At 36.9% G+C, this 27,229-nt stretch overlaps 3 protein-coding genes across 5 annotated transcripts; 1 reads left to right on the top strand and 2 right to left on the bottom strand.

The window, feature by feature from the left end:
• Positions 1 to 1,630: 1,630 nt before the first annotated feature.
• Positions 1,631 to 9,359, bottom strand: LOC135592773 (casein kinase II subunit alpha-2-like). The gene is made up of 10 exons (XM_065082433.1): positions 9,005 to 9,359; positions 8,756 to 8,885; positions 7,590 to 7,784; positions 4,344 to 4,501; positions 3,230 to 3,320; positions 3,075 to 3,140; positions 2,214 to 2,296; positions 2,068 to 2,131; positions 1,924 to 1,992; positions 1,631 to 1,844 (listed from the first exon to the last, which is right to left on the bottom strand). The coding sequence occupies exons 1-10, from the start codon at positions 9,337 to 9,339 to the stop codon at positions 1,785 to 1,787; spliced, it is 1,251 nt and encodes a 416-aa protein (XP_064938505.1). The 5' UTR covers positions 9,340 to 9,359; the 3' UTR covers positions 1,631 to 1,784.
• Positions 9,360 to 10,779: 1,420 nt separating this feature from the next.
• LOC135592772 (protein SNOWY COTYLEDON 3-like) lies at positions 10,780 to 16,767 on the bottom strand. The gene is made up of 6 exons (XM_065082432.1): positions 14,998 to 16,767; positions 13,938 to 14,057; positions 12,022 to 12,135; positions 11,843 to 11,932; positions 11,385 to 11,492; positions 10,780 to 11,287 (listed from the first exon to the last, which is right to left on the bottom strand). The coding sequence occupies exons 1-6, from the start codon at positions 16,447 to 16,449 to the stop codon at positions 11,222 to 11,224; spliced, it is 1,950 nt and encodes a 649-aa protein (XP_064938504.1). The 5' UTR covers positions 16,450 to 16,767; the 3' UTR covers positions 10,780 to 11,221.
• Positions 16,768 to 19,053: 2,286 nt separating this feature from the next.
• Positions 19,054 to 21,039, top strand: LOC135586917 (uncharacterized). 3 transcript variants are annotated; one of them, XM_065082428.1, is made up of 2 exons: positions 19,054 to 19,160; positions 19,571 to 21,039. In XM_065082428.1, exon 2 carries the CDS (start codon positions 19,620 to 19,622, stop codon positions 20,682 to 20,684), a length of 1,065 nt encoding a protein of 354 aa, XP_064938500.1. In that variant the 5' UTR covers positions 19,054 to 19,160; positions 19,571 to 19,619; the 3' UTR covers positions 20,685 to 21,039. The 3 variants fall into 3 exon arrangements, with proteins under 3 accessions (XP_064938500.1, XP_064938501.1, XP_064938502.1); XM_065082429.1 differs by having other exon boundaries at positions 19,113 to 19,160; positions 19,276 to 21,039; XM_065082430.1 differs by lacking the exon at positions 19,054 to 19,160 and adding an exon at positions 19,185 to 19,406.
• The last annotated feature ends 6,190 nt before the right edge of the window (positions 21,040 to 27,229 follow it).

Below are 27,229 nucleotides of genomic sequence, written 5' to 3'. Positions count from 1 at the left end.
TTGTTCTTTAGAACTAAAGGTACAATGTGAACATATGGACAAGGAACTAGGAATAAGAAAGAGAAAGATAAAAATATGTGTGTAACCTATAACTATAATGAAGAGTTTAGAGGACGAAGATGTGTCCACCCTGACGATCAAACTTTTAAGATAGAAAATAATAAGATCGACGTCGATAACATTAACAAATGCACAAAACAAATAGCTTGTGAGACTCACTTTGAGATTATAATGAAGTTTATTTGAGATGCATGCATGCTTCAAATCATTGGGACGTCGAATGTAGTTGCAATATGTGGATGGAAGTAAAAAAGAACACATGAGTTGAGGCTTCAAACTAATATATGGATCAAATTCCAGCTCTCTAATGTCACCTAACTTTTCTTCAATGTGCTTCTCCAGATCGTGCGAGAGAAAACAAATGAAATGAAAGAAGAGCACTGAATCTGAAAGAAAAAGAAGCGACGTGTACCTGTAGAAGGTCAGCGACCGAGAGAGAGAGAGAGAGAGAGAGAGAGAGCTGAACATATTATAGCATCGAGGGGTGGATTGATAATGTTTTAGTACATCTGCTGGAGAAAGTGATGTCGAAAGATATAGAGCCAGCATACATACATACATACATACATACATACATACATACATACATACATACATAAATATATATATATATATATATATGTATGTATATGTATATGTATATATATATGTATATATATATATACATATACATATACATATACATATATATGTATATGTATATATATATATATACATATACATATATATGTATGTATATATATATACATATACATATATATATATATATATACATATATATGTATATGTATATATATACATATATATGTATATGTATATATATACATATATATGTATATGTATATATATATATATATGTATATGTATATATATATACATACATATATATGTATATATATATATACATACATATATATGTATATATATGTATATGTATATATGTATATATACATATATATGTATGTATATATATACATATATATATATATGTATATATATATATATATACATATACATATATACATACATATATATATACATATATACATATATATATATACATATATACATATATATATACATATATATATATATACATATATATATATATATATATATATATATACATATATATATATATATATATATATATATATATATACATACACATACATAAATACATACATATATACATAGTTCACTATGAATAATAATAGTTCTAAGCTTTAAGAGAATGAGTTGAAGATGTATAAGTTGAAATCCAAAATTTTAAAGACTACTTTATGCTTCTGTATTTAATTATACTAAAGCTTTTGCAAAATCAAGCAGTAACATTGGCCTAGTAAACTTCATTGAAATGCATAACAATAAGAAAATGGGCAATATTCTTATTAATTTATAGTTTTACACATTTTGAAATGAATAAAAATATTGCCAATAAACAAAGAACTTCAATATTTTTCCTCTGAATTGCATGCTCTCTTCTATTACTTCATATTCAGATTTATATTCTATCAATTCAAAATTGTAATTGCCATGCAGAAAAGGCATTTCGAATCACTCGAGCATATGGCTAAAATTCTCAAGCTGAACTGTTGTTGTCTTCATGTCAAACAATATTCCAACAGTTTCACCTAATACACACAAACACACAAATGCATAACACAATCGATGTGGCAAGGAAAGAAACAGAAACAGGACTTGGGGATTCATCACATGGAACTTCAAGTACGAGCCCTGCTGCTGCTTTCTGCATTTCTCACAGGAATGAAGTAAGCATGGGCCTGAAGAGTCAACCAGCAATCTTATTAGCAGCAGTATCTCATAAATATGGCATGAAAAATTTACGAGATGAGCACTTACCATGGCTTCTTTTGCTGTTGGCCTGTCCTGGTGATCGTACTGAAGCAGCTTGTCGACAAAGTCAACAGCCTATGAAACAGAGAAGTAAGTAAAACCAGGGGAGATACCCATCGAAATCTAGTTAAAAAAAGAAAAAAAAATCACCTCCGGAACTGCCAGATGCTGGTTATCACCAGTTATAAATCTTGTCCACGGCTTCCTGCTATGCCTGTGACAACAATGAGTTGACTTAGAAGAAATGTTTTCAAATGCAAAACCAGATTTGTCATTTACAAAATGCATTTCAGAACCTTCCAACGAGTGCTTCGAGTTGTGGATCAAGCTCCAGTCGATATTTGTTGAGATAAGTGTTCAACCCATCTGTACCAAGCACCTAAACGAGAACCCAAATTCCTAGTGTTATACAAGCAGAGCAACAAAATTGACTTAAGGGTGGAAGACAAACATACTACTTTATCCAGATCATTTACCCGAAGAAAACATTATGATAGAAGTCATGAAACATCTACTATACAGAAGCACATCGCACTTGAACCTAGTGGAAGGTCATTGATGTCCCAAGTGTCGATCAAATGTGTACATGTATTAAGAGTTTTTTTCCTCTTTCTATTTCTTTTGAGTCTAGAGCTGTGTGGCATATACCACTTTTACCCAGTGGATGCTGTGTGAAATCCTGGATCTCACCAGTAGTATTTTTTTCTTTGTGTAATTTCAGGTTTATGGGATTTTGCAGTTTTGTTGTTGTTATTGTAGTAATAATTTCAGGTTTACACAAAGTATGGGACAAGCTATAATTTAAAACCAACAAAATGGCATGGAACTCAAAAATCAAAGTGCTGGCATGAGCAATTTTAGTCAGAAATTTATAGGTCAAACATAAATAACACCACCCAGTCTGCAAGAAGTCCATATGTTCCTATAAAAGTGAAATGGACACAAAAGACAACCTTCATCTAACAAGCACTATCAAGAAAGATAAATAAACAAACCTAAAAGATTAAATTGATAGTATATTCTCTGGTCTGCACTTTCCACATGTTAACTTTATTGTTAGTTAACAAAAAATGTAACAAGCACTATCAAGAAATGAAAGAGAACGACCGACAAAAAATCTAATTAACTTTTATCCTTAGTTAAAGGATACTTCATACCTTTGCTATTTTGACCAATTGATCATAGTTATCATGTCCATAAAAAAAAGGCTCCTTTCGGAATATCTGTCGATCAAAAGAACATGTGATTTCAGGAAATAAAACATGCCAGTGGAATATGTATATATGTACACACACACACACACATCACATACCATCCCAGCAAACATACAACCAAGGCTCCACATATCTAGCGAATAATCATAATCTTGCAAGTCAACTAGGAGCTCTGGGCCTTTAAAGTACCTGCAGAAGATATCAACATTATTCCACAGAAACCAAAGAGGTCTTTTGAACATCACCAAGTGGTAGTGGCAAGATATAACCAACAAATAACAGAACTAAACACCAACATGTGATTTCTTGTCTTCATCCAAGAGAAGATATGGTTCAGGGAATAAGCAAATAAGCAAATTGCATTTTCGCTCATCATTTTATTACTCAATGCAACCCACTTGAAGTACAAGAAGATTACAAATTGAGGAACAAAGACAAACAGTTGAAAGCAAATATGTAAGCAGAAACTTATATTGCACCTGTCATCAATCATAAAAGCTGTAACAGTTGAAGCCATAATCTGTTTTGGTAATGTTCATATTCTGTCCCCCAAATTTTTGACATACTTGAGCAACTTGGTTCGACTAAGAGAAAAGAATTAGGTTCGGATACCACAAGGAAAGTCAGAAGCACTCGTCAAATTTGGACAGACAGGTAAAATTTACTTACACACACACACACACACACACACACACACACACACATATATATATATATATATATATATATATATATATATATATATAAGCTAGTGATAACTTTCTTCCTAACTTCAACCATGAGGAAGTGATCAAATCTGACAAATAAGTGCTTCTTGTCCTAAAAATGACCAGTTGTTAAGAAAACCCGTGTTAGATGGTCAAATAAATCTAAAAGCTATCTATGGCTGACAAAGTACCTTATATTTCATATAAAAGCAACTTCATTTGTGTTACTACATATCAGAAATTTCAGATTTACCCATCAAAGATATGTGATATCCCTCTAAAATTCAGAAGTGATTGTGGAGAATCTAATACCAAATAATGTTATGATATATAGCCCTGAAAAGGATATTTATCTTACTTTCTAAATTTTAAAAGGATATCATAAATCAAATGTTGCCTTCCAAAAAGTAAAATGTTCACACATTGAAATAACTTTTCAAGAGAACAAGAAAGAAGATGATGCATCAACATATCTAAAGAATGCTTGAAATTCTGGACATTGTACCTCGAGGCAACTCTAACATTGTATTCTTTTCCTGGATGATAAAACTCAGCCAGACCCCAGTCAATAAGTCGAAGCTTGCGATGTTGATGATCTATCATAACATTGTGCGGTTTCACATCTCGATGCATGATGCCTTGAGAATGGCAATAATCTAGTGCCTACACAAGAACCTGGAGAAGTTAAAAGCCAATCAAACTTGATGAAATCTAGCTACACAACCAAGACATATGAAATTCAAATACATGTATATGAGCACAGATGTGCACACGCAAACACATATAGTTCAACAATCATTGAATCAAATACTGGTCAGACCAGATAGGTACCACTAGGTATATGCAGGATTGACCAGGAATTGTCAGTAGTACATGTGTTGGTACATAATATTCATTTTCTTATTATTTTTCTAGTGTTATTAGATGGTTTAGGTTGCCAAGATGAGAAAGTTGAGATGGATGCGTTGAGACTTATACGAAAATTTATATTGCTGAGATGAAAATGTTGAGATGGATGTGTGGTGTTACTAGGAAGGATAAGAAAAGAAGTACTTTTATTCATGAGCAAGTAGGTAGTCATTTTAGGCAAAGCATTAGAAAATATGCATAAAAATGTCAATCTTAGAAATATCTTCAACTATAGACCAATAAAAACATTCAGCAAGTCTTTGAACTGAATATATAACAAAATGTAGGGTTTCACTGCAATTTTATTATAATAATCTTCTTAACTACGGAATTCTGGTCATGTATACGCCAAGAAAGATGTCAGGTATTGTCAATCATGCATCAAATGCAAGATGGGAGTTTTGTCAATCATGCATCAAATGCAGATGTAGTTTTCAACATCAAGTGGTGATGATTAAATGGGTCTCAAATTTCTTCATCGTATCACTTTAGAATTAAAGGATTCAAAACATAGCAGTCTGTATCACCACATGCAACCACCGATTCAACGAAGTGGCTTAGGCAGCCAGACATGCAGCCACATTTGCTGATGAGCCACAAGACCACGATGCACAATCCATATCTAGTAGCGATATGTACTTCAACTACATGTATTTGATGCATGCAGCCACACAAGCAACAGATGCAATGCATATACAGACAAATGCAAACTCAAAACCCAAGTTTGAACTTGAAACCCATGTAAGCCCAACATCCTCAATTAGTCATTCAATCTTAAAGATATAGGTCCATGATTTTCTTTTTCAAGCCCTTGATTTTCTTCCTACAAATAGAATATGACTATATGAGATGATAATGCTACACAATCTGTAAAAACATCCCAGATACAAATCTATATTTTGATGTGTCATTTTACTCTTTGTTTCCTTTACCCTTATTTTTCTTTTTTTTCCTTTTGTACCAATAACAAGTGTACAGTAGTGAGAAAACCTAAAGCCCCATGCATGGTTAGCCTTAGAGAACTTTCTCTTTTCTCTATTATTTCAATTGGTTGTTGAATTTTTTTTTTATTTGGCACTTCTATCTTGATCTATCACTGGACATACTTTCATCCTGTTTATGTGGGTCCAAAAATCACCCTCAATGATCATGAGAGATATAGTCGAGCAATCTAATGTGATAATTTTGTACCTGAGAGTTTATTTTGGTATTCAATGCCTAAAATATCAATGTTTTTCTTTGCCAACTTGGACTAATTATTTAATACAGCTCCTACCACCCATCATATTCTATCAACTATAATTAATTATACTACCTAAAATATATCTCGTTAGCTAAATTTATACTTTGTATACAACCATATATCACATATGCACTATGTACTATGTAGTAACCTAAAACCCTGCAGACTACTTCCATATTTTAAAACCTTCTTTAAAAAAATTACAAGCTGTGAGATTGAGGAAGGCTGAGAGGATTCTGACAATAGGCTAAGACAATGATTTTAGAGAGAAAAACATCATTTTTCTAAAGATTCTTCCATCTATCAAATGTTGGGTAAAGGTTCCATCAACATAGGTTTAGGATTGGTCGTGCAAATGCACGCACACGCTCGCCTGCACATGTCTGCCCCACTTCTTAACGGATTCATCCTAGAAAAATTATAAAAAATAAATAAATCCAAACTATATTTTAATAGTTCTATTAATGAAACAGTTTCAGATCAAGAAGTCTCAATTTGACAAACCGCATCTTAGTATATGCAAGAGAGAAACTAGATTCAAGAATTGAAAAAACGATGAAGATGGAAGTAATGCACATAAAGCCAAAAAGCAACTAATGTTCCTTTAACTGGGTTAAGAATGCATTATGATGTGATGACCATCATTTTAAAAGCTTATATGCTACATTAAATACGGATGGATCTTTTCCCAATAGTGATTGTGGGGGGATTGGTTTTTTGATAAGGAATGGCGTTGGGAGTTGCTTATGTGCATGCGGGGATTGCATTTATAGCAAGGATATACACCTGTTTGAATTGATGGCCATCAAGATGGGGCTCCAACAAGCGCTGCAACGCAACATCTCAAGGATCCATATTGAGTCCGATGATGTAACCACGGTTGACATCCTCTTGAGGAAGAGCGATCCTCAACAGTCGCTCATTAATATCACTAGATGTATCTTTGATTTACTCAGATCTTTTCATAACTTTAGGATTTCTCACATTTTTCGTGAGGGAAATCAATGTGCTGATTGGTTGGCAAAATATGCTTTTTCAACCAAAACTGTTGTTTTGTGGATGGATCACTGGCCTGATCCTCTGCCCTCTTTTTTGAGTGCCAATCTTATTAGTACCGGTTGTATTAGGCTTATCACTTAATAAAAGCTTGCTTTTTTTTAATAAAAAATATATCAAACAAATTGGTATCCATATTGATTTAGATTTCTAAGAAACAAATTTAAGCAAACCATGTAACTCAGCATTTTATAAGCATACTAAAATAATTAAAATAAAGAAGTTAATGCAAAAAAATTTCAGTTCTTAATACAAAAAAAATCTTCTGAAAAAAAATGTACCATAATGATAAATAACTGATCAAAAAATAGAAAACTTAACATTTAGAGAGCAATAGAAGTTAGAAATCAAGGTTATCACTCAAAATGGCAAATTATACGATTCCAACACTATGACAGCTTGATCTGAATTCTTAAAGCGAGTAAGAAATGTAAGCAGGTTAAAATGATAACAGCATAGCTAAAGCACCATGGTCATCATAGCCATCAGAACTATTATCTAGCAAGTCTATTTAATTCAATGAAAATGTATGGATGGCCTTGCCTTTAATAGTTCGTAAATGTAGTATCGAATGTCGTAGTCCGATAAAGTTGGATAAAGAACTTTAAAGTCAGTATTGTTGACATATTCAAAAATCAGACTAGGAGTCTTTGATTGCTGATCTCTGACAATATCAAGTAATTTGATAATGTTGGGTCCACCACAAAGGTTTTGCAGTATCTTTATTTCTCTCTTAATCTGCAGTGCAAGAAAAAAACAAATAATAAAGATGATATAGAAAGTAGTTGCCTTTTAAATGGAGACCAACAGCGTGACATCAAGAAAACCTCATATTTAAATCAAGAAGAGAAGCCATCACCAAGTTCTAGTGAAATTAGAGCATCAATGAAAGACATGGCATAGGCATGAAACATACATATGATCAACATTGTTGAGATAACCAATGTTATAAAAAGATGTTATATATATATATATATATATATATATAACTGTACGACTCTGTTGTCAAACATTTTTTAGCAAACAGGATCTGTTGAACCCATGTCATCCACCATGTTGGATGACTTTATGAACTATCTAACAGTTAGATCAAACATGCAACTGCTGGGTTATTTAGCTCTTCGACAGCCAATTCTACTGCTGGATGTTGAGAGAGAAGCCAAACGAAAAAAATATTCAACTGCCCATATTAACCAGTGGGTCAAACAGGTACCCAAGCGATCAGACCTGGACTGAAAAGAGGATGTATCACAAGGTGCCAGTTTCCCATTCAAAATGAACAACAAATCCAACATTGCACAATTCAGCATGTTTTGCAACTATGGTTCAAGACCAATCTAGCTTGGATTTCCTCAAATATAAGTCTTGAACAATATGTGAAGACCCATATGGAAGTCCAAAAGGCTCTAGGGAACAATCAAAATCAAATCCTCGTCACAAAATGAATTGAAAAGGACTCAACAAGCAAGGTAGGGCTATCCAGCCCCTATTCTATTAGGAACAGTGGTATGCAAAATTCAAGAGCGATAAATTAAAAGCAGCTAAGTAAACATGTCAAACCATCCAACAAAACAAGGAGAACCTAGAAAATTAATTAAATTTATATTTCATTGCAGCAAGTCATTAAAAGAGGCTCTTTTCAATATAAAGAAACTAGCTAATTCTCTTGTATAGAATGAAGTTCAGATTGAACAGGATAAATCTTGCACCTTTTTCTTCTTTACTGGCTTTAGAATCTTAATAATGCACTTCTCGTTGTTTGTGGCATGCACTCCCTCGAAAACCTCGCTGTACTTTCCCCTTCCAACCTTCCGAACAACCTCATAATCATCTTGTTCCCTGCAAGCAATTAACAAATCATTGAATCCCTTCGTCATGAATCCTCGGTTTTGAAACAAAAGCCCATAAATAAATTTCGGCGGTGTAAGAAGGGGGAGAAAGATCACGTATGCCCTTACCCCCATTGGACGGTGAGCGATTCGTAATCCCAGTAATCTTTGGGGCGGTGGACGTTGATGTCGGCGTAGACCCGGGCCCGGGACGGGGCACCGGGGCGGCGTACGGCCTTTCCGATCTTCTGCGCCAGGGCTCCGGCGACGGCTGCAACTGCGGAGGGACGGAGGCGAGAGGGGGCGCTCCCCTGACCGGCGGCCCCGGATATCCAATGGAGGCCGGCGAGGCAGTAGGTGGCGAGGTGGTGGGGGCTGGGCGGGGAGGGGAGGCGTAGGAGAGGGGCGAGGGATTGTAGGTGACGGGAGAGAAGGGAGAGGGAGCCGAGAGGCCCAAAGGCCATAGAAATAGGAACCGAGAAGGGGCATCACCAAAGGCGGCGGAGACATTAATATAAATTACCAAATTTACATATATACCCCTCTAACGTAAGTAGTTTTAATATTTATTCCTACATATTCTAATTATTATATTCTCTGTTTATCCAAATATTAGGCCCTTTCTATTTTAATATTTTTATTTCGAAATAATTTAACGAGATAGATAGATATATGCACAAAAAAATTATAGGGATAAATATGTTATCATGAACTGCACGAGGATAGATTTGTAAAATCACATGTGAATTTGTCTGTCACCAAGGAATAAAATAGAAAGGAAAAAAAAGGCATTCAACAGTTCTCATCTTTTCCTTTTCTTTATACCCTATGTTTTCCCTTTGGACTCTTTTGCTTTCTCTCTCTCTCTCTCTCTCTCTCTCTCTCTCTCTTCTTTTGCTGTGATGGTGAATCGAGTGTTATCTCCTCCTTTCAGCTTCGGTGGTTGGTGTGATCAAGATATAAGAGGATCATTGGCCAATTTCAGGCTATGTTTTCCATGGCAGAGCATCTCCTCGAGATTTAGGGTTTAATCTTCGCCCTACAAAATAGATGATCCCCTCTCTACTTTCTCCTGTGGGTTTGAGGAGGGGCTTTGTGAAGTAAAATTGCTTTGAACAGGTCTTCGTAGGCTTTCTATGGATTCCTTGATGGGTTTCATGGATTAAAATTAATTTGAATTGGTCTTTTTAGGCTTTTTAATGGGTTCCTTTATGGGATTTATGGGAAGGATTTCTTCTGATCTCTTGATCGGTTCATGGGATACTCTTAAATCACACGTGTTTTGCCATGACACCATTTGTGTCGTGTGGGACACTCGAGCGACAGTGTTCTTACTCCTGCAGTTGTGTCAGATTGTAATCATTGATTTACTGCAATAAAAATCTCTCATTTATTGGAAATTGCATACCTCCCCTTATCCACCAAGAAAGTCAACCATGGCTTTTCTCACATTGTCAATGATTTCAAGCTGATAATTACATGATTTTTACCTTGTGTGGCTTGACCTCACTTTGGGTTGACATACCTCAGACACAAATCACTCAATATATTTTCTCATCTCTCTCTCTCTCTCTCTCTCTCTCTCTCTCTCTCTCTCTCTCTCTCACTGAGATCTAAAAAATATATGAATATTTATAAAATAACCAAACCTAATTTTTAAGAATTTTTTCTTAGCAATGAAATTAATTCTATAATAGAATTTTTTATCCTCCAAGAACATGGAATCCAAGCTGATAGAGCAAGTACTCTCACCTAACAAAAAGAGTGACTTTCTATGAAGAGCAGGTTTGTTTCTAAACTTACAAGTTCTCATATGAGCCAAAGTTGTCCCAACACATACAGGATTCTCAAGGACCTGATGACATTTTTTAGTTTTAATCATCATGCATCAAGGCCATGGGAAGAAAAGAGAATGAAAATGGAGTTTTTGAGGTCTTATACACCACTTACAAGCTTAATAACACAGAATGACAGCATTAGCTGATACCGGATACGTCAAAACAGGAAGATAGACTAGATTAACACATGAGAGGTGCATAGCAGTCTGGCAAAAAGCTGGTATTAACAAGAACTGCAAGTGAGAAACATACAAATTTTCTGCCACATTATGAACCAAAACACTGCGGCGAAACAAGACAACCCTACATACCTACAACAGCTAAAATCGTTGAAGACACAGTTGATGTCGTGGTATTTCCATGCCAACAAACGCAGACGTTGAACCTCATAAAATCAGTTGAGAACTCGAGCTAAACATGACGAGCTTCCTTCTTTGTCCCTGAGTCTCCAGTTAGAAAAAGAACGGCTGCTGTGATGTTAGTAGTTAGATGTAATCAACGATTCCTCCTATAGTTGAATCAGGCTTGGTCTGCTCATCTGTATTACATGGCCAAACAAGCTACATTGTTTGACCTGATACAGGATATGTCAGTAAACATGGATTAAATGATGCAAGTACGTCGAAAAACTGATTTTGTCAACAAAGCAGTAGAGTAGGTGTAATACTCACGTGCATGGCCGATACCATGGATAAAAGATCTTTGCACTGATCCATCAAGGCTTGTTCTTTTGTTGCAAGTTCAGCAAGTTCAGACATAATGGAACTTCTTCCTTCTACCTGGCGCAAATAAAGAATTTAAAATGATAAGGTGAAGCCGCTTAGGAGTGGAAGAAGAAGATTTCAGGTTTCCTGATCAAGATTTCCAAATGGCTCCTAGTGGCTATATAAAAAATGCATAGGAGCAGAAGCAGATAATTTTGATATTCCATGCTGTCTTTAGGTCAGTCATGCATCTCATTAGTAACTTGGTCAAGTTCAAAAGTGATGCAGGTGAATGTACCAATCATAAACAAAGTGCTGTGACAGAATGGTTATTTCACATCCGCTAAAGATTGAAATTCTCTAACGTGCATGCAAGAAGCCAACATAATGAATGAAGGGTAAAGAAGAAAAACAAAGTCAGCAACCTTTGACAATAGAGTGTAGATCGAGGTTCCTATCGCCTGCATTACATCTATGGCTGAACCAACAGCATTTCTCACTTCTTGAAAATCCACCTGTTAAATACAGAGAAACTCTATCAATTGGAATTTAGGATAATATTAAAAGGAGTACCTGTTGTTACTAAAATCTGGGAGGTAAAAACCTTTGCTCCATTAACTGGAAGGCGGATAGTACTGGTCTTTAGTGCTCCAAGGGTTCCCGATAAAGCAATTGAATGGTCATGGTCTATGAGAGACCATTCTTCTAGATTGGACATCTACATTCATCAAATACAGAGCAGGTTCAGATGCTATTATCCAGAGCACTACATCAAGTCAACAAGACAAAACTTTATTGCATATATCCAATTTATATCAGTGCATCTATACATGTGAGAATACCAACCACTACATACCATTATTTATTAATAACTCCATAAAATTTTGTGGTATAACCACTAAGTTTAAATCAAAGAAAGATATTTAGAATAATGCTAAAGAAAGTTAAACATATCAAAAGGTGCATGTCCACGATCAGAATGAAGATAATCTCTTATGTCTGTCAAGCAGACTCCATAACCAATTGAATTTTCTAGTGACAGCTGGAAAAGCAGTATGAATTTTTCACTCATCAGGTTTGACCAGTCTCATACCTCAGAATTTTGATTTCCTCTTCCGGTCCATCCTGGAATAAATTTTATGGCTAAAAACAAGAAAAGAAGAAGCAATTCTCCAATAGTCACAAATGATGCCACCACAGCTAGACATCTAATCCATCATAGCGGTGAGTAATCTATTAAAAGCATCCAAAACATAATACCTGGTGCTACTGTGGCTAAACCTCCCAGTTTGTCAACTATATCGAGAAGAATGTCATACATTGGTAGGAAACACATATTGGCACAGTATGAGGCGAATGGGCATTGGCTTAGCAGGTATACAATTATCAGGATGTCATTCTCATGCTTTATATGAAATCATGAAAACAAATTTTGGTTGCAGCAATATTCACCGGTCTGTAGAACGGGCAAACCCACCAGGTGATCTGGTACAAAACCACTCAGTAAGATAATTATACCAGGCTTACTAAACCTTAAGCAGACTGATACCAAGTTGTGTCAGGTAGTAAGCTTATTGCAGAGTACTAATGCAAAAAAATTTCAACTATCATTTCTTTTTATTTTTTCCTTCTCTCTTTATGGTAGACTCTCTCTCTCTCTTTCCTCCTCCTATCATTTTACTCATCAGTATCAACTCCTCCACCTCGCAGCCTCCTCTTCCTCCTCCCACGAAGACAATGTCAGTGATTTTCCCTTACCTCCTCCTCCTCCCCTCTTCTTTCTCTTTTCTCTTGTCTATATGGTATGACCAATATTGACCGCTACCAAGTGTTGATACATGGAATTGTATTAGTCCAATCACTGGCCATTATTGATAGAGGATCAAGATTTTAATCCATGTTAGAAATAGTGTGAATTATATATATATATATATATATATATATATATATATATATATATATATATATATATATAAGTCAACAAAGATTAATTAATATTTTCAAGTCTTGCAAAACGTTAAGCATGTCTCACCCAAAGAAGTAGATGGGAAACCTATGTATCATGTAGCACCCTATGAGATTATCAATTTTATCAATAATCATTCTAAACTTGTTAATAACATTGTAGAATATGAGGGTTTTTTTACCACTCATCCAAAAAACCTAGTTGATTGATTGACAAAGAGTTGATCTTAGCTCAAAAGCTGGTCCTACAATTGAAATGACTATTGACTGTTCTGTTGAATAAGAAGCCTTTTGCACGAAGGAAAGGTTGCTGTTTTTATAAATAGAACCATCAAGGGTAAAAAATAGGTTTAATCTTAACACTTTAAGGGAATTTAGTAATCATTAATCATCACTTCACATAGAAAGAAAAAAAATTAAATAAGTGATGATTTAAATAAAGATAATAATTATATGACCATGAAACATGATACTTTGGTATATAGAAATGAAAATAAACAGAATTTCCAATATTCAGAATATAAAACGAAACACAAATTAGCACAAAAGTCTTACATGTGCTTTAAGAATTGATCTGAGCTTCACATGTTGTCTGTCTGTTTGTACCTTGAGCTTTTTAATTGCTATAGGCTCATGCATTTTGGTGGTAGTCATCCAGACATTAGACAGATATTTCTGGACAAAGATCAAAAGAAATGCATAATTTGTCTCAAGGGCAAAAATCCAATCAGAAATATACAAAACATACAGAGAATTCAAGACAATCAAATTATCCCAGCAAATAGAGTGAAAAAGAATAATATAGTGGTCACTAGATCGAAACAACAGCAGCATCTGCTACCGAATGATCTCCACATAGTGGTCACTAGATCGAAACAATTTTACCATTATTTTTAAGGAAATTAGAAGCCCTAAATTGAGAGATGATTTTTTTTCAAATAAACTGATGGCCTAGAACAGTTAACATAGTCAAACAAATGGAACATTTTAATGAGGAATGTTGATCATATTTGTAGCTTAATATTGCTGAAAATACCTCCTGCAAACATATCAAGAAACGGAAGCTGAGAGTTCCCTCACAGGTAATTCACACTCTGCATAAGTTATGAATTACAAGTAAAGGTCTGTGTTTTTAACCACATCTCACTAACTAGTTTTTATATATCCATCAAGCATTAATTGGTTGCAATAACTGAATGACTAGTCCAACTTTTTTCCTTATTTTTGATGGAAAATTTTGCCAAGATAACATGACAAAGAAATGAGCCAACTTGAGCATGACTAGAAGATATCAAAAGATTAAAGATCGATAGACATCACTATGTTTGAGGCTTTCTTGCATTTACATGACTAAAATGCTTAGAATGCTAGAACAAATATATGGTGTAAAGCGCAACAGATAAAATCTATGCAAGAATAACACATGCCGAGACTACTATGAAGACTAGTGAATGAACCAATTACTTATAGAGCTGATGAATCCTAACTTAACTAACAATAGTTGTGGATTGTGAGAACCTTGTAAACCCTCCTCTTAGAAATTAATTACTAGTGGCAAACACAATTTGATAATTCATACAGAGATCTAACTTTAAATCTGGAACCCAAACTGTACCTCAGCAGTCAGTTTTTGAACAAGAAAGGTGTCGTGCACTTGTGCATTAACCCATCGCCACTGCAAGTATCGGTTATACAATAGCCTTAACTGGTGTGCATCTTCGATCCGGCTCTCCCCATTCTTTCCTCTCTTGATGTCAGAAGCAAAACTAAAGATTGATGGGGCATTTCCAGGTAGCAAAACAGTGGAAGAGCTCTTTGCTGGGCTAGTTGGCACCCGTTGTACACCGGGCATGCCCCCTGGTGATGTAGCTGACAGCTTACCTGGAGAAGAAGGCCTGACAGAACCATGATGAGAATAAACAGCGACAAAAGGAGATGACAGCAAACCATTCACCAGTGATTTCTTTGCGGGAACAAACTTGGAAGAGGCTACACTCTTCAGGTTTGGTGATGGCTGCTGGGTGCCTGGATCCGGCAACCTATGCAACCGGTGGCCTTTTTCCGGCAAAAGCCTCGAAGGAGCAACAGTTCCATGAGGTGTCACCCGCCCCCTTGGCGGAAGATTAATGGACTCGTGCGTCCCCGAATTGCTACTGGAAGACAAGCTGTCGGTGTCGACGGACAGAGAAAAATCGCCACCATCAAAAGAGGCTCTCCTTGCACTCTCATTGAGCGCCATTGACTGCCTCAGTGACCGGACAGCTGCCAAAAACGAGTCTTTGTCGCCGACGGAGCAGTCCAAGCTCCTCGTCAACGAATTGAACTGCTGACTTGTGGCTGCAGGCCAGCGGTGGTGGCTGTCCAAAGGTCTAGAGTTCTCCAACTTAAAACAGCTCCTCGCGGGAGTGGCAGCGGGAGCAGTAGGCCCCCTCCGCTCCGGGGTGGGCTTCCTGTTCTTGGAGGAAGGGGATGTCGGCCCGATCTTGCTACTCTGGTAGGAGAAAGACTCGCCTTGGAAGGAAACTGAAAGGCTACGGGTGGTGGTTCGGAGAGCCCTGGCCACGGAGGAGAGCGCGGCGGGATTGTGAGCCGCTCGGGGCGTGGCTGTACTGCCAGGTCGAGCCCGGTCGACGGATTTGGATCGGTTGGGCATGCAAGTCTTGGGCAATGCAGCCGGGGTGGAGGGGCGAGAAGCGGGGAGTGGCGAGCGGAAGCGCCGAGGAGAAGAAGTAGCAGTGGAAGAAGAAGACGAGGAGGAAGCAGTCGAAGCGGAACGAGAGGAAGAAGAAAAGGAGGCACCTTTGGAGGAAGAAGAGGCAGGAGAAGAGGAAAAGGAACCACCTTTAGCAGCGGAAGCAGAAGAGGAAGAGAAGGCCAAGTAGCGGGAGTTAATCTCCTTGGCGCGGGGTCGCTTGGGGCCGGCGGCATTGTCCTTCTCGGAAGGGGACAACGGCGGCCGAGTGGAGCTGGTGGGATCACGGCGGCGAAGGGAGGGAAAAGGGTTTGGGGCCTTCTTCTGAGTTCGAGGGCAGGAAGTCGTGGCGGCGGCAGCGGCGACGACAACCATTCTAGGGAAGCTCGCTTCCCGACAAGTTCTTGAGACCCTTCTTCACCTCGGGACGAGCTGGTTTCGCAGGGTGGGGGTGAGGTTACCGAGCGGAACAGCAGACTCGGCGTTCTCTTGGGCTCCTCGTGAAGCCTGGAGGAGAGGCGAGCAAGAAGAATAAGTAGAGAGAAGGCATGCGATAAGACTCATAGTGAACAAAGAGTTATGGAGAGTAAAGGAGAAGGAATCGGAAAGGAAAGACGCAAAAGAAGTGAGACTGACAGAGAGAAGGAGAGAGAAAGAGAGAGGCAACGGAAGCGGGTTTGCGGCGGAGATGGGAACACTCAAGAAAGGAGAGATGCTTAGTTAAGGGGCCAGTGATGCGCGTTTCCGTTGTGTGATGTTAGATACGGAGGTTAGATTTTAGTAACGACTGGTGTCGGAACCCATAACCTTACTGCTGGCCAGGGCAAAGTGTGGGTCCGGCCGGGTGAACTACCGGTTCGCGTATGAGAAACCGCCACGTAGGTGGAGAAACTATTAGGGAGAAACGCTGGGGACACGTCTTTCTGGATCTGGTATTTTGTCCTTTATGAAATCTTTCTTCAGAATCTATCAAGATTAAATGCATACATTTGTTCAAAGGATTAATTCATATCTTGTATTTCGTATTTCATTTCAGTCTCAATGCAACAAATACACATATTTTGGCATCTTGTTTCGGTCAGTTCACAAAAAGGATACGTCGAGGCGATGATATCCCACTCTATCATCCGATATCTATCCTTTACGAGAAACATTACATATCATAAACTATTAACACAACATTACACTCAAGTTCATCTTAGAACTATCAGCTTTTGGGATGGCCAACTCCCAACGGTCCATGATGGGTTTGCAGGGCCTTCGAGATGCGTGGTGCATGATGCATGGGCGCCTGCAGCACAAGCACATTAGTTTGATCGATGCATCGTACTGAAAAGGCTTCCTCATGATCGAACACTCGATCATCCAGTGATGGATGATAACTGACGATGACAATGGTGATGATGATGAAGATGAACAGTGGCTGCTTCTCCAAATCGAGGTTTGGAACCATCCGATCCATTAATGCTCGGTCGAAAGAGGACACACCGCACTTGTCATCGGAAACATGCAGTGGATATTGGAACGGTGGTGGGCTTCATGGAATGGAAGCAAAGGGGAGGAGACAAGTAAGCCAAACATGATGAACATTAAACCTTGAGAGGAAAGAAACCTTTTGATGATGGCTTCAGTGGTGTGGCATATGCAACAATTCCATTTTTTGCTGGGTTAGACATGATAGCTATGATTGAACAGATTGGAAAAATGATGTGGTAGTGTGACATGTAACGCATCATGTTTTTCTAATGAACATAAAAAAAATGATATCACCCATTTATTGGGTAAAATGTTGATCATGAAGGAAAACATCAAATGCTAATGAATATGAAAAACCAGTATTCATCCGAATTATATATCTTATATTCCCAGCTATAGTACTTTCATGCTCGATTAATGGATGCATAATCGTAAATTTTATCCTATCCAAACTCCAACTCGATTAACTAGTAAATAAATTTTGATTTGCTATGGCTTTTTTTCCTATTTTTCCCATCTGTTTTTCTTCATGGGATGGAAGATAATGTGCTAAGCATGCAAATATCCTCTCAGAGATAATTCATCATGTTGAAGATAATGTGCTAAGACGTGCGCTAATCATCCACATTGATGGAAGATTAAGAAACCCTACAAGACTTGATGAAGCTTAACCTTCACACTCTGATGATAACTACGCTGGAAACACCACAATTAGGCAGCAACCAATTACAATGGCATACCTAACGCATATCAAACAAACATCACAACAACAACTAATTGTGGTTGAATAGATAGCCATATACAATTAATTCCCCATTAAATCAATAGTTTTTTTATTATTTAGTATTCAAAAAATCATTTTAACTACTATCATTAGTAGCATTGTGATGGATTTTGAAATAAAAAAATTGGTAGATATATCATAAGTTATTATAATTTTTATTTAGGTACATCGTAGAATTTAAGTATATCCCGAATAAAAATTTGGATTGATTTTATGAGAATATATTGTTATTAGCTAAAGTAAAAAAATTCTGATCCAATGATTTAGACTTAGTAAAGTTAACGAGCCAATTAAAGACTTAAATATTTTAGATAATAGAGATTACATAAAATACATGTTGAATTATACTCTATGAATTCGGAATACTTGTCCACCTTGAAATATTCTAGATGTAATTATAAATATTTTTAAGATTTTTTAATGTATTTTAAGGTTTTACATATATTCAATGAGGGGGTATAGAATAGTTGGCTGGTATATCATGTTGTATAAATTTAATTTTATATATATATATATATATATCCTTCTCATTTACCACAAAGAAAAGAAGAGTCCAAAATTGAAAGAAGACACCATGTGCTTACCCTATTTGACTTACCATAACAGGGTTCGGAAACTAATTACTAGATAAGACGAGGATCGAAACGTAAAAAATCCAAAAGGGAGGAGGTTATGATATTTAAAAGGAATAAGAGAGGGGTTTTTGTGAAAAAGTATGTTGAAACTGGTAAATAAATAGAGAACCGCGAAAGGGGGCAAAATCTGGAACTTTCTTACCCTGATTTCGGCGATTCAGCGCGACATGCGCGACATTTTCGTCGACAAGGTCAGATTTTTCTACTCCCATTTCTCTTCTTTTCACCAATTGACTTCGATCGACTGTTGTTTTTCTTTGCCCGATCCTTATTTGCACGATCCGTTTCTCCGTCTCTTTCTTGTAGGGTTCTTTTTCCAATCCGGCTTCCATCTTTCGTACTTCGAGTTATTAGTCTGTTTCGAGTAACCTGAAGTAGCTGATGTTGCTTAATACCGCATTTCCTCTCTGCATTCGAGATCGATCGCTGTTTGCTTGGTCGGTTGGTGGGGTTGTCGAAAAATTTTGTTTGTGTTTCTTGATGGTCCTCATTTTGGGCTTTTTTTTGCTTTTCTTACCTAATCTGCTTTACTTGATGTGTTTTTGTTTGGATTTCCTAATCTTATGCACTTCCTGCGCACACCCGTTTTGGTTCTCATCAGGCTTTATGAGCTGCAATTTGGTGTTTGCATAAAGTTTTAGAGGTGAAAAATGTCATCTTTCCGGCAGTTGTCACGAATTGATACCGCTGAGCTCAAGGCTCAGTTGTTTAAGAAGCTTGGGCGCCGAAAAGCCGAGAGGTACTTTTATATCCTCAAGAGATTACTGAACTTGAAACTCAGCAAGTTGGAGTTCGAGAAGCTGTGCTATGGGATTATCGGAAAGGAAAATCTTGCCCTTCATAATTTGTTCATCAGATCGATCCTTAGCAATGCGTGTCTTGCGCTTGCACCACCTAGCAGAGAGACAATCACAGGAAATTCACGGACTAGTAAGATGTCGAGCTTCGGTGAAACCTTCCCAGCATCCCCTCGGAGGGGAAGGTCTATAAACAGCAAGGACCGTAGATCAGCTGACCGAGCAAGACTCCTTGGGCCGTATGGTAAAATTCCTCCTGGACATGTTCAAGAAGTCACAAATTCTTGTGATCTTCAGAGGCCACGGGAGCAACAAAGTGCTCCAGAGTTGATATCTATTGGTAGCAAAGCTCTAGCATCCGTTGAAGATGGGGAAGAGGTTGAACAATATAGATGTAGCCCAAGTGTTCAAAGTAGAAGTCCTTTAAGGCCTCCTCTTGGCATTCCAGTGACACTTGGTGATCCTCCTAGTAAATTTTTTCGTACTGGTTTTAAATCAAGATTAAAACTTATTGAGCCAAATGTTCTTGACAGTTGTCTTCGTACTTCTCAACTGCCAGATACAAGGTCTTTGAGGGATCGGTTGGAGCGTAAGTTGGTGGTTGAGGGCCTTGGTCTGTCGGTTGACTGTACTAATGTGTTAAATCATGGATTGGATGCATTTCTAAGGAGGCTGATAAAACCCTGTATGGATTTAGCTAGAGCAAGACACAGTTTTAATAGGACGAGTCAAGGGGATGGAAAGATTTTCCCCAATATGAAAGGTTTGTGGCAAGTGGGTCAAGTGCAAACATCGAATGAGTCCTACTATGCTTCTTTACTCGATTTTCAGTCGGCAGTGGAATTGAATCATAAAATACTTGGAGGTGATTGGCCTCTACTGCTTGAGAAGATATGCTCACATTTATCGGAAGAATGAAAAGTGACCTGTGTATGGTCTTAGTCCCTCTTTTGTGGTGATTCCAGAGTTGATGCAAATTAAAGGATCCTGTGAGCTTTCAATACTGTTGATGCAATAATATGCAATTATTGTTATCTGAAGAATTTATAATGAAAAGGCCTTTTTCAGTTTCAAGACATTTAAACTTACACACCAAGCATCTTCCAACATGTGACATAGAGAACAAGACACACTTCCTTCTTGATAGGTTCGGTCAATTCTCAAGGTGCTGATTTCTTGTGATGGATCCATGTCCTAGTTATTAAATGTAAAAAATTCAAATTTGCAACTTTGCAGCTTAAAGAAATTATAAGTTCATAGTCATTTTTGAATATTTGGTTTGTGCTCGTAAAAGAGGTATTAGTTCTCCACCCTGTTGTGTCTTTTTTACTACCATGGCAATGATCTCTTTTCTCGACAATCAACATCATAGAAGTGGGATACAATTCATTATCCTTTTATGCTTTATCAGAATCTTAGTTGCTTATGGTTTCTTATTGTACCTTCAATTCGTATTTAATTCTAAAATCTCATACTGCCAAAGCTATATATTTGCCCCATTTAACAATAGCATGTCTAGATATCATCATTGCTTTAAGCATTAAATTTGATTCAAATAATCTTGGATACAGATATCAGAAAACTTTACAACATATTATGGATGGATCAATCTGCCTAATCTTGAAGATATAGGAAATGATACGGAATGAAATCAATAACAGACCTTTGTATCTATCAAGAGTATTAATAAATGTAGTTTTAACACACCACCAGGTAACCCGATGGTAATGTACCCAAGCCTTTTACCTTAGGTCGAGGATTTGAATCCTTTCTATATGGCACCTTGTGCATCTGCTATTCCTTGCTGTGGTGCCTTACTGCTTTGTGTGTTAGTTACTCTTTGCCCTATGTGACAAATTTTCTTCTCCGATGTGGGGCTTGATGCCAAGGAATGAAATGCATTATGCAGGCAATTGAGTGACCACAAAATGCATTTGCCCTATGCGTATCTGGGATCCATTAAGAAAACATAAAAAAATATAATTTAGATTAGAAAAATCTAACATAAACCCTATGTTCATTCCCTATTCAGTTGCAGACTCCTCTAATCTCTAAATTTAACTTGCCATCTCATGTTTTTAGTTCACGAGACTCATGTCATATTAAACATATCATGAGTCATGCGGTCAAGCAATATATCTTACCACAATGAGGGAACCAATTGATAAACTTTGTTATTCTCACCATGCTACTAAGGATTGTGAATCATGGATAACGTTTGCATGTGGATCATGGTGCATTTTACTGAAGTCTTTGAGGTACTACGATCAACTTCCTATGTATAGAATAATGATGGTTAGAGATGACCCAGTGATGGACTTGTTCTGTTTGATTGAACCAGCTGGACCAATAGGCTCAGCCCATTAAGTTGAGCAATTAAGCAGCACATGCTCCCGTGTTACATACGTGTGGACCGAATACATGTTCATACTCAGGCACACTGCATATTTGTAATGTGGACACATAATCGGGTGCACCGACTGCGTTATAGAACTATAATTTAAGGAACCATCAAATACATGCCCAAGAAGGCTACAACGAGTATCTATATCTAACATGTTCTCCATAGGGTTAGGCAAGCATTTTGAACTATCTATACTAAGCATTCTAGCTTGGCTATGTAACCCATAAAGTTATGAAGATGCAGAAGATTAAACATATCCTTTTTTAGGGTAGTAAAGTATAATTTTAGGATCTCTTAATCTAAGTTACAGTATTTTCTATAGTTGTCAAATGTGTGGAAAGCTTATTACTCCTTTAATAAAATTTTCATCATATCACATTATGTAAAAGTAAGTAAACTGAATGGAGTTTCTGGTCGCTAAGAGATGTCTAGAAAATATCCCTGTCAGTACTTATAAGTGGAAGCATATCATGTTATTATTTAATGGCCATAATAATTTCCTACTTGCCTCCAGAGGTCATCTGTTTTCTTGGATCTCTTTATTCTTTATATGCAGTCTCTGTTGGTTAAGATAAGCTGGCTAATGATGAATGTTGAATATTATAATTGGCTTAGGTTCTTAGGATATCATAGTTGCAAATATGGTGCTTGTCAAAGAGCTTTGTTCTAGCCAAATCGTTGTCTTCTGTAAATTTGAGCAAAATCTTTGACATATATACTTGATAAGCTAGTAGTTGCTGTATTGTTAGAAAACACCAAAGCATTATACCTAAGATGGGATAACCATGTGATGGCTCTCATTATGAATTGGAAATTGGACTTTGAAAAGATTAGGAGCATTGCTACTGACAACTAACATAAAAAAATTTTTTGAAGGACATGCTTTCGATTTTTGTCTACTACTGCATTCCTGATGGCTAAATTTATGGGAAACCTACCACTGTTAGAAGCTTGTTTTATTCAATTCCCTAGGTTGTTCATATTGCTGGTTTGTGTGCTTCGTAAAACGCAGTGCTTTCTCATGTTGTTAGTGGTTACACAATAGGCATATGCATTATTGGGACACAATTCACCGATTAATCCTTCTATATTATCAGCCAACATATATACGAAATTAAAGAGAACACGTAGACATGATACTTCAATGGCAAGACTAATTGTTATTTAAATTGTCAAGTAACATTGATTTTTAGTAACATGTTCTGTTAATATTAGTAGCTTCATGTGTTCACTACAGGAAAATGACAGTGAGTAGTAATGAATGCCAATGGTGACCATCCCTGTTACTGGGAACTTCAGTAAATGAAAATTTAATGACTGGTTTTAGTCAATTAAAAAATTTTTATATACATACATATACATCTGTATGTGAAGTGCTCTCCAACCTTGTATGTGATAGCATGCAACTGATTGTAGCTGAGGCTGCAAGAGAGGTGGAAGACAAAGGGCACCCAGAGGTATCACCCTCTCATCCCATGTCTTTTTGGTCTATCCATTGTTTTCTTTTTCAATCTTTTGTTCAATTAGTACTGGTAGTTCTTTTTGGTATGCAATTTTGCAGTGATGTTGGTTATACATTAGTTGGCAAAATTAGAAAAAATAGGCACCTTGACTTGATTGGCATGAGACATGCTCGATATATAATGGAGCATTCACAATTTTGTGGATCAATCGCATCTTGAAATCATGTTGTAAACTGATAAATCTCAACTGTAGATATCATCATTCGAAGCATAAATAGAACCTCTTATATGTTGTAACTATCTATTCTTATTTCAGCCACCAACCTTCTCAGTTTTCTCTGGCATATTACATTCACATGTTTTTAGGATTATCTTGATGATTGAATTTTGAGTGTTTGTCCAAGTCTCATAATCACTACAAGTTAGCTTGAAGGCTGTAATTTTAACTGTTTGATTTGTTGTGTTTCGTTTAATTAATTCAGGTTGTATTGTTGGTTCTAATGTTTATGGATCTCTTTTTTATTTTTCCTGGCATGAGGGATGTTAAGTGATTAACATTATTTGTTTTCTATGCTTCAGTCAACTCAGATCTTCTTGTTGCTGCTAATCCCATGCTTGTTCATTATGAAGTTGTTTGATATCTGCATATTCAGCATCATTGTTTTCATTGTGCATTTATATATCTTGCAAGGGTCTTCCTCCTTTATAAAGCCTCAGAATCTTGTGTTGTAGGTAAGTCATTTCTGTGCCTATAAGAAATGCTTTGTGTAGACTTCTTTGGGTTGCAATTATTATCTTATATACCTTACATACTAGGATTATTCTGTGAACTTCCTTACTGACAGTAACTTTTAGTCATTATAGAGATAGTCAAAACTTAGGTTGTATTGGTTGAAGCAACCATCTCTTTCTGCATTTGGTTTAAAGCGATATGGATTTTTTGGTTACGCCATTAAATGATTTGATGTCGTGGAAATTATTGTGAAGGATCTTGAAGTTAGTTCAAATATCCTGCCGTGGTACTAGTCCTTGTGGTATATGGTGTTGGCAAAATGGTTCTGCTTCTTTTCAAATACTAAATTTGGCCATAGAAACTGCACATATTTGTCCAATTAGCAAATGAGTATAAGAAAAAGCTGGTCCAGGTTAATGTTCCAAAATTTGAACTCACTAAAGTGTATTATTTTCTTGTGTCATGAGATTCCATGTTTGCCATGTTTTATTACCAAAATATTGTTGATGATAACTTGGTAGAAAAGTTTGTCTGATAACTTTTGGTTTAATCAAACAAATTTGTCCTGCAGACTCCAGATGTAAGTTTCTGTACTCTGCTACTTCAGTAGATGCATACAGTGTCTTGTTTGGCGGACAACACACTTTCTTCGAGACTGGTTCAGAGATCAAATTGATGTGTGACCAATTTGGTCATTTTTCATTGAGTAACAGGATTTGATTACTGAAATTGGAATGAGAATGACTGATTATTGTTTCTGGTATTTTGTTGGATAAGAGTGAGATTTAGGATATGGAAAAGTACCTAAGAGTATATTCAATACCAGTGCAGACAATTGCTAGGTTCTGTTTTGGTAAACAGTAAGCACCAGATTCTTGCTTTTGATGGCTTTTTCATTAATCAAATATCATTATTAGGATCAAGGTTTAAAAGATTGATCTGGTGCTGATACCAGTGGGTGTCTGGACCGGTAGGGTGAGGAAGCTGGAGAGGACTGGCAAAGGAGGAGGTGGCCATCTGAACAAGGAGGAGGAGGTGGTGGTGGCGTGGCGAGGAAGATGGGGCAATTGACGGGATTGAGAATATGAGAGAGAGAGAGAGAAAAAAAAAAAGAAAAGAAAAGGATAATGGTTCAGTACCAGTCTACTTAATTGTGGAGGAAGTCTGGCACAGTGAGCTTAATGGGTCGCACAATCCATACCAGTTGGAACCAGACACAATCACTTGGCTCACATCTTTGCTTTCCCTGTACCAACCGGAACGTGTGGTATTTTTACGTTGGTGAGTTATCATGGTGGATCACTGTGCAATGTGTTAGCTAAGAGAAAAATTCTATTTTCACATTTTCTGAGTGAAGATCTATTTCTTCGACATACTTTTATCCAGACCATGCTATCCATATTGTTGTTGCACCATTTAAGAACATAATTAGAATGTGTCTAGTGATACTCTTACTAGAAGCAACTGAATTTATTTAGGTGCAGGTAGCTTCATATGCTATGCAATTGTACTACCTTAGCTAATTGGAAGAGCTGCAGAATACATTCTGTCACTCGTTAGATTCTCAGAATTTTTTTGCTTTCTTTTATTTTGGTAATATTGGTGACTAATTAATGAAGTTTTCCATTTTCCAGAGAAAAGAGAAACAAAAACAAAGAGGTTGATTCACCATGGTGTTGCCAATAAGAATGTTGATTGCACAATCCACCTGCACGTTCCAGTTGGCTCAAGCATTGCTTCCTCAACCTTTTTTCATCAATACTAACAAAAGCGGCAATGTTTCCCTGTATCGAATCCTTGTGGATTGTTATTGCACAAATTATTCACACTCATTTCTTTCCCAACTTGTAGTAGTTTCCAAGACACGTTTCAATGCTTCATTTGCTGTGGACTTGTCAATGAGAGAATTGAAGCTGTAAAAATTGGCAAGGAAAAGTTTGTCGATCATGTATGTATGTATCTTGATACTTACAGAGACGGCCACAAGCTAATTTTGTTGTTCTAACTACGGAAATGCTCTCACCAAATGTGATTGCTATTTTATATCGTTCCTGTTGTAAATGATGATGTACACTATGAATGATATGGAGGATCGTATAAAAGTCTTCCAAAATCATGGTGTCAGTCACATTCATATCTGCAAGATAAATGTAGCTCTAGCTATGGACATCTCCGAATCATGAAATCGACAACAGCATCAACTTGTGCAAATTCTGACATGAAAGATGTATTGTAATCTCCGAACTCCATACGGATGACTGACTCTTGATAACAAATGGAAGATAAAAGTTGGTTTTCTTCAAGTGCATCAAACCAACACAAGACGCAAAATTCAATCTGGAAGTTGATTCAGTGGTTCAAAGCACACCAGAGCAAGATGATCTATCTGCATGAGCTATGAGAGCAATTTAATGATGTCATGATTAGTAAGCAACAAAAATAGTGTTTTACTGCCAAATAATATTGCATAACCCATCTTTTGCTACCAAAGAAAGTTTCCAAGATGGTTTTTGTTACGTCATCCTTGGATTTGATTTTTATCACATTTTTCAGAAATATAATCCCACAACCGATCCACATTAGCAAGAAACATTAATGATTTCAAGCTACAGAAAGTTCCTGTCAGGTGCTAAAGGAACACAATAATCTCGGGAGCACATTAATCTCATTTCACCCTTCCCGGTCAAGTGAAGGTCAGTTACTGCTTCTGAGACATTAAATATATCCACCAAAATGTTTGACATCAGTCATTGTTTAGATTAAACCTCCTTTACAAGCGCAAACACAAATTTGAGTTTCACATACATGTAAACATGTGATGACTGTCATTCGACAGAGAAATGTAGACCACACACTACGGTAG

This window comes from Musa acuminata, chromosome BXJ1-9 (assembly GCF_036884655.1).
Source record: "Musa acuminata AAA Group cultivar baxijiao chromosome BXJ1-9, Cavendish_Baxijiao_AAA, whole genome shotgun sequence".
Lineage (NCBI taxonomy): Eukaryota > Viridiplantae > Streptophyta > Magnoliopsida > Zingiberales > Musaceae > Musa > Musa acuminata.
Note: the sequence above shows the minus strand (reverse complement) of the source record. Positions and strands in the feature narration are given on the sequence as shown.

What these genes read in the sequence shown, in the direction of transcription:
- LOC135592772 (XM_065082432.1), bottom strand. Translation starts at nt 16,449, where the DNA reads ATGGTTGTCGTCGCCGCTGCCGCCGCCACGACTTCCTGCCCTCGAACT. An exon ending in TTCCAGTTAATGGAGCAAAG is followed by an intron (nt 11,933 to 12,021) that starts GTTTTTACCTCC and finishes TGTATTTAACAG; the next exon opens with GTGGATTTTCAAGAAGTGAG. An exon ending in TCTACACTCTATTGTCAAAG is followed by an intron (nt 11,493 to 11,842) that starts GTTGCTGACTTT and finishes TATTTGCGCCAG; the next exon opens with GTAGAAGGAAGAAGTTCCAT.
- LOC135592773 (XM_065082433.1), bottom strand. Translation starts at nt 9,339, where the DNA reads ATGGCCTTTGGGCCTCTCGGCTCCCTCTCCCTTCTCTCCCGTCACCTA. An exon ending in AATGTTAGAGTTGCCTCGAG is followed by an intron (nt 3,321 to 4,343) that starts GTACAATGTCCA and finishes TATCTTCTGCAG; the next exon opens with GTACTTTAAAGGCCCAGAGC. An exon ending in AATTGGTCAAAATAGCAAAG is followed by an intron (nt 2,297 to 3,074) that starts GTATGAAGTATC and finishes GTTCTCGTTTAG; the next exon opens with GTGCTTGGTACAGATGGGTT.
- LOC135586917 (XM_065082428.1), top strand. Translation starts at nt 19,620, where the DNA reads ATGTCATCTTTCCGGCAGTTGTCACGAATTGATACCGCTGAGCTCAAG.